We start from the raw sequence: 7,446 nt of genomic DNA, 5'->3' as shown, positions 1-7,446 counted from the left end.
GCCACAACGCCCGGCTATTTTTTGGTTGCAGCCGTCATTGTTGTTTGGCGGGCCCAGGCTGGATTCGAACCCGCCACCTTAGGTGTATGTGGCTGGCGCCTTAGCCGCTTGAGCCACAGGTGCCAAGCCGAATGTCATTGCATTATAGCTCACAGCAACCTCAACTTCTTGGGCTCAAGTGATCCTCTTGCCTCAGTTTTTCTTTTTGTTTTTTTTAGTATAGATGGGGTCTTGCTTTTGCTCAAGCTGGTCTCGAACTCCTGAGCTCAAGCAGTCCATTCACCTCAGCCTTCCAGAGTGCTAGGATTACAAGTGTGAGCCACTGTGCCCACCTGGTATTCCCTTTACAATTTCATCTTATTTTTAAAAAAAATTCATTCCATAAATGAGCATGAATTCTAGAGTTGGGCTGCTTGGCTTCATATCCTAACTCCACTATTTATTAACTGTGTGACGTTGGGAAGTCACTTATTTGTGAATAAGGTTTTGAGGAGTCAACTCCAGTCTGGAGCCAACTTTTCTCCAGAGAAGACTGGTTCCTTTTGATAGATGTTGCTATTTAGAAACCAAATCTGGTTTCTAATTTGGTGCTTGTGGTCATTTCTATTGGGATGCCATTTCCTCCAGTCGCTGTCAGGACATATGCATACATATATTTCATACCTCAGTTTGTTTATCTGTATAAATAGGATAATAACAAAATACCTAAGTCGCTGGGTGGTGATTATGAGGTTTAAATGAGTTCAAATATATAAAATACCCAGAAAAGTGCCTGGTGCCTAGTGAGTGAGTGCTCATGAATATTACTAATAATTACTATGAGGAAGCTGAGTGTCATGGAGGTTAAATTACTTGTAAAGGTCATATTAGAGTAGCTGAGTTTACACTAGAGTCCAGATCTTTAACTGCTAGTACAGTTGTCCCTCGGTCTCTGTGGGGGATTAGTTCCAGGACCTCCCTCAAATACCAAAATCCATGGATGCTGGCTGGGTGTGGTGGCTCATGCCTATAATTCTAGCACTCTGGGAGGCTGAGGCAGGAGAATTGCTTGAGCTCAGGAGTTCAAGACTAGCCTGAGCAAAAGTGAGATCTACCAAAAAAAAAAAAAAGAAAAGAAAAAAAAGAAAGAAAGAAAAAAAAGAAAAGAAAAGAAAAGAAAAAGAAAAGAAAAATTAGCAGGGCATTGTGGCAGGTGCCTGTAGTCCCCTCTATTCTGGAGGCTAAGACAGGAGGATTGAGGATTGAGCCCAAGAGTTTGAGGTTGCTGTGACCTAGGCTAATGCCATGACACTCTAGCCTAGGGAAACAGAGTGAGACCCTGTCTCAAACACAAACCAAAACAAAAAAAACCCCAAATCCATAGATGCTCAAGTCCCTGATGTAAAATGGTGTAGTATTTGTATATAACCTATGTACATGCTCCAGTACACTTCAGATCCTCTCTAGATTTCTTGTAATACCTGATACAATGTAAATGCTATGTAAATACTTGTTACCCTGTTTCATTTAGGGAATAAAGACAATTAAAAAATCTGTACATCTATAATTTTTTCCCCAGTTTTTTTCAATTTGCTATTGGTTGAATCCATGGATGCTGAACTAGTGAGTACAGAGGGCAGACTCTGTACATTAACCTCGGGAAAGTATTTTCAAACAATTTGTGTATCCAGTCCTCGTTATGGCCCTATAAGGTGTGTAGGTCAAGTGAAGAAAACCCTTGTATCTCCTATAGTTGGTTCCTAGAATAGAAATTTTCAGTTCTATGTACATGGAATATCATTTATACAATGGAATGTATTTCAGGTGTATAAAATAAATCAGGCTTTTCATTTAGCAAGACAGAACTAGCTTGAGTAGCCATTTAATCTCTTTTTTCTTAGGAAAAGAGAGAGATTTTGTGTTAAGAAATCAAGTTGTCCACTAAATATTTGTGCCCTTGGGTGGGACTGGTGCAGTGGCTCAAGCCTGTAATTCCAGAATTTTGGGAATCCAGGATTTCAAGACCAGTCTGGGCAATATAGTGAGATTCCCTCTCTTGGGAAAAAAAAATTATCCTGAGATGATGGCAGGAACCTGTAGTCCTAGCTACTTGGGAAACAGGATTGTTCAAGCTCAGGAGTTCAGGGCATTGCTGCACTCCAGCCTGGGTAACAGAGTGAGACCTCATCTCTACAGAAAATAACAACAATAACTTCTGCCTTATTCCTTCATCCCTTTGAGGCTAATGATAATCTCAGCACTACTTACTATAAAGGGGTTTAATGAAGATCAAATAAGTCTGTTTTTTTTTTTTTAGAGACAGTCTCACTTTATCACCCTCAGTAGAGTGCAGTGGCAGTGTCACACAGCTCACAGCAACCTCCAACTCCTGGGCCTAGGTGATTTTCTTGCCTCAGCCTCCTGAGTAGCTGGGACTACAGGCACCCGCCACAACCCCCATCTATTTTTTTGTTGTGGTTTGGCTGGGGCCAGGTTGGAACCCGCCACCCTCGGTATATGGGGCCAGCACCCCACCCACTGAGCCATAGGCACCGCCTAAGTCTCTGTTTTTGAAAAGGCATTCTAAGCCAGTGTGGGGATGTAAGCCTGTAATCTCACTACTGAGACTGGATAGCCTCAGCGGAGGATCACTTGAGCCCAGGAGTTTGAGGCTGTAGCATGCTATCATAGCTCCTGTGAATAGCTACTGGACTCCAACCTGGGCAACAGAAAGAGACCATGTCTCAAAAAAAAAAGAGAATGGCAAACTTAATTTGAATGATGATCTAATTGTAAAATGCCAGAAGTTTGCTTCTTTTGTTTCTCTCTAAAAGGAGCTCATGCTCCCTTCTTGAGTCAACTATTATCAGAATTATTTTAGTCCAAGGAACTAGGAATAGGCAGAAGTGCATTTTATTCTTGGAGAAATGAGCACGGGGAGGCTTGGTCTTCATCCCACTTGGCAAGTTTTTGTTCACGCGCTGCCCCATTCTGGCAGGGTACCTAAATTTAGGTATTAAAGGTGAGGTCTGGAATAGTCTCAGCTGAGTGCAATAGCTTTTGTCCCTGTGGAATTGTGGTGTGTCATTCTCCTGACATGTGGCTGCCTTCATCAACCTGGATATGGTATTGTAATATAAGAATTATATACTTGGTCTTCATCTTTGACAGCTGTACTAGAAGTTAAAGATCTGGACTGTAGTTTAAATTTGGACATGAAGCTCCTTAAACCCTTAGAAAGTGAAAGGGGTGAGAGAATTTTGTGTTATTATTGATAATAAGTCCCTTGTAGCTATATCTGAGTCTATGCTAATGAGATTACTCTTAGAGGATAAGAGACTGGTTGCCAGAGGTAGCCACTGTGAGTAGAGGGTTGAACTTTCCACTATTCTCACTCCCCCTTACCTCTGAGAGGAGAGAAGGGCTGGAGATCTAGTCACCGATGGCCAGTGATTTAACCATTCATATCTGCCTAATGAAGCCTCCATAAAAATCCTTGTGTTTGGAGAGCTTCCAGGTTGATGGACATATCAAAGTGTCACGAGGGAGAGGCAGTTGTATGTGTCCCTCCATTTGGCTATTCTTGAGTTGTATCCCCCCCACTTTTTTTTTTTTTTGATGGGGGAAGAAGATATAAGTTGTATTATTCATAATAAACCAGTAACTGTAAGTACAACGCCCTCTTCAGTTACGTAAGCTATTCTAGAAAATTGTTTAATCTGAGGAGGCAGTTATGGGAACCCCCAATTTGTAGGCAAGTTAGACATAAGTGTGGGTAGCCTGGAGACTTTGTACTTACTTGTAATTGGAATCTGAGGTGGGTCTTGTTGGATTGAGCCATTAATCTGTGAGGTCTATGCTAACTCCAGGCAGTTAGCGTCAGAATCAAGTTAAATTGTTAGGACACCCAGTTTGTATCTGCAGAGAATTGGAGAATTGCTTGGGGGGCAGGGAACCCGCATATTTTATGTCAGAAGTGAAGTGCAAGGTATAGAAAAACGAGTTTTTCCTCTTTACCAGAGTCAGAGTTCTCTGACTCTTGTTATTTAGAGTTTTTAATGGAGGTTCATTATGGCATAGTTGATTAAATAATCGGCTATTGGTAATAAATCTTATTTTCCAGCCACCTGAGATAGTAGGTGGGGCGGGGGATGGGGCTGAAAGTTCAGTCCTCTACTGGCGAGGTTGGTTCCTCTGGCAGCCATCCTCTAAGTGAGTCACCTCATTATCATAAACTTAGAGATTTTAAGGGACTTTTTTTTTTTTTTTGAGACAGAGCCTCAAGCTGTCCCACTGGGTAGAGTGCGTGGCATCACAGCTCACAGCAACCTTGTGGCATCACAGCTCACAGCAACCTCCAGCTCTTGGTCTTAGGCAATTCTCTTGCCTTAGCCTCCCGAGTAGCTGGGACTACAGGCGCCCACCACAACACCCGGCTATGTTTTTGGTTGCAGTTTGGCCTGGGCTGGGTTCAAACCTGCCACCCTCAGTATATGGGGCCTGTGCCCTACTTACTGAGCCACAGGTACTGCCCTGAAAGGGGCTTATTATGAATAACAAAACACTCCTGTTGCTCAGAATTTCCAAGGATTTTAGGAGCTGTGTGCCAGGAACTAGAGATGAAGACTAAATATTTGTCTTATTATATTATAGTGTCACAGGCATGCTCTTTGCTTTCTACATATGGAGTCTGATGCTACAGATAGATTCCAGACAATTTTTTTCTTTCCCCAGAGGAATCAGACAAGCATTACCCAAAGGATTCCAATATGCAGCAGATTGGTACCTGTGTCTCCTACCCAAGGACAGTGGGACAGGACTCTGTCTGGCACTTCCCAGGTAAGATTTGTTGTTCTGCTTAGTATGAAAACCTTAGTGTAGATGTGCAAATATTATGTATTTGTAGATTAGCCAACCAAATTGTGTGATGGAAAAACCTCATGAGACCACGCTGATTCTCTGTTGTGCTAGCTTAGGTCTGATTCCTGCAGTATGGTGACTAGGGCGTTGCTTCTAAATAACCCCAGCAATGGAACTTAGTCTAGGAGACCATGCTACAGTCTGATGATTTTTACTGTTAGGGAGTTTTTCCAGATATTCATCTCAGAGTTAACTTTTTCAGTTTTCTTTTTTGTAGCCATTTTGTGCCACTTGTATTTGGGGTGAGAAATTTTTCTTTTTATTTTTCCTTTTTTTGAACATAAAATCTAGTAAACAATTATTTGAGGTCTTAGTTTACCATTGACCACATGATTCATTATAATATAGTTTACCATGGCCACTCTGTGAGGGGCTTTCTTTCTTTCTGATTTTTGTTACTCATACAAATGATTTAGTAACAAAGGAAATAAAAATCACCCATGACTTCAAATCTGAAAACATCAATATTTTTATGCCTTCTGTTTTTTTTCCAGCCTGTATGTTTGTTTGTGTGTGTGTGTATACTAATTTTTTCCTTAAGTGCCTTAACAAGTATCTACAGGATTTTGTATCCTGGTACTTTTTCAATTATTAGAGCAGAAATTATTTATAGTGTTTAGATAGACTTTATAATTACATTTTTTTTTTTGAAGCAGAACCTCAAGCTGTCCCCCTGGGTAGAGAGCTGTGGCATCACAACTCACAGCAATCTCCAACTCCTGGGCTCAAGTGCTTCCGCCTCCCAAGTAGCTGGGACCACAAGTGCCTGCTATTTTTTGGTTGCAGTCATCATTGTTTGGTGGGCCCAGGCTAGATTCGAACCTGCCACCTTAGGTGTATCTGGCTGGCACCTTAGCCACTTGAGCCACAGGCGCCAAGCCATAATTACATTTTTTTTTTTTTTTTTTTTTTTTGAGACAGAGCCTCCAGCTGTCCCCCTGGGTAGAGTGCCGTGGCATTACAGCTCACAGCAACCTCCAACTCCTGGGCTCAAGCGAGTCTCCTGCCTCTGGGACCACAGGCGCCCGCCACAACGCCCGGCTATTTTTTGGTTGCAGCCGTCATTGTTGTTTGGCGGGTCCGGGCTGGGGATTCGAACCCGCCACCTTAGGTGTACGTGGCTGGCGCCTTAGCCGGTTGAGCTATAGGCGCCGAGCCCATAATTACATTTTTTAATGGCTACATGGTATTTTATTTACTTAGCCTTTGTTTGACATCAAAATCATTTCCCCTTTTTTTGGCCATTAGAAGCTTTGATGTCCTTCCCATTTTCCTAGCATATAGTTTTTCTTATTTTTATTTATTTATTCTTAGGAAAGCATATCCTGGGTCAAAGGTATGAGTAGTTTGTCTCTCCAAAAAGTTGTAATTTTTATTGCTACCAGCAATGTATGTACGTATAACTAGTTTTTCATCATTACGTCCCTCAAGTTGGGCATTTTTTAAAAGTTTAAATAATAATTTGAGTAGAAAATGTTATTTTGTTTTGCCTTATATTTTTTTGTTTAGCTATCAGGGTTATACATCTTTTTCTGTTTATTAGTTGTATTCTAGTTTGTGAATATTGTGTGCTATGTCATTTCTCCATTCATCTACTGGAATTCGTTTCTCTTACCAATTTATTATTTTCATATGTAGCTGTAACTTTTTTTCATATTCGATGCAATTAAAAAATTACATTTGTTATATATAATTATATGTATTATATAATTTATTTATATAATTTATGTATAACATTTTAAAATTTCTTCCAACTATTGTGTAAGCCCTGCCCTTATTTTTATTTTTTGAGCCAGAGTCACCTCATTTTGTCACCCTCAGTAGAGTGCCGTGGCATCATAGCTCATAGCAAGCAACCTTAGACTCTTGGACTCAAGTGATTCTCTTGCCTCAGTCTCCCACGTAGCTGGGACTATAGGCACCTGCCACAGTGCCTGACTAGCCCTGCCCTTCTTAAAATGCCTTGTTTATCCCTGTATTTCCTAGGCTTCTTACTAAGTCTGGCACAGAATAGTCACTAAGTATATGCAGAATGAGTGAAGAATAAGCCTATAAGGAAAAGGCATCTATTTTGGATAGTTACACAGGCATTTCTTTTCAGAGTTGGGCTATGTTCTATTACTTTTTATGCAAAATTTTAATAGCATTTATCATATAGTTCTAGATCATTTAGTTTTTTTTTCTTTTTTTTTTTTGAGACAGAGTCTCAGTTTGTCCCCCTCGGTAGAGTGTATGGTGTAACAGCTCACATCAACCTCCAACTCCTGGGCTTAGGCGATTCTCTTGCCTCAGCCTCCCAAGTAGCTGTGACTACAGGTGCCCGGCTGTTTTTAGAGACAAGGTCTTGTTCTTGCTCAGGCTGGTCTCAAACCTGTCAGCTCAGGCTCCACCTTGGCCTCCCAGAGTGCTAGGATTACAGGCGTAAGCCACTATGCCTGGCTCATTTAGTTTTTTATATGTACATAGATGATAGGGAGAGGCAAAGCATATGAATCCCTAACTGTGCCCCCATTCTTTGAATGAATAAACATTTCTTTTTTTTTTTTT

General features: G+C 41.1%; 1 protein-coding gene across 2 annotated transcripts in view; it reads left to right on the top strand.

Annotated features, from left to right (window-relative positions):
- LOC100962975 (ubiquinol-cytochrome-c reductase complex assembly factor 1) overlaps positions 1–7,446 on the top strand; it is a 117,048-nt gene that overhangs the window by 11,435 nt on the left and 98,167 nt on the right. For both annotated transcript variants that reach the window (XM_003788128.3, XM_023512183.1), the window contains exon 2: positions 4,714–4,818. In XM_003788128.3, coding sequence (XP_003788176.1) covers positions 4,714–4,818 — 105 coding nt within the window. The remainder of the gene's footprint in view (positions 1–4,713; positions 4,819–7,446) is intronic.

This window comes from Otolemur garnettii, unplaced genomic scaffold, assembly GCF_000181295.1.
Source record: "Otolemur garnettii isolate 467f Iridium unplaced genomic scaffold, OtoGar3 scaffold00025, whole genome shotgun sequence".
NCBI lineage: Eukaryota > Metazoa > Chordata > Mammalia > Primates > Galagidae > Otolemur > Otolemur garnettii.
The sequence above is the reverse complement of the archived record's forward strand: the minus strand, read 5'-3'. Positions and strand labels throughout refer to the sequence as shown.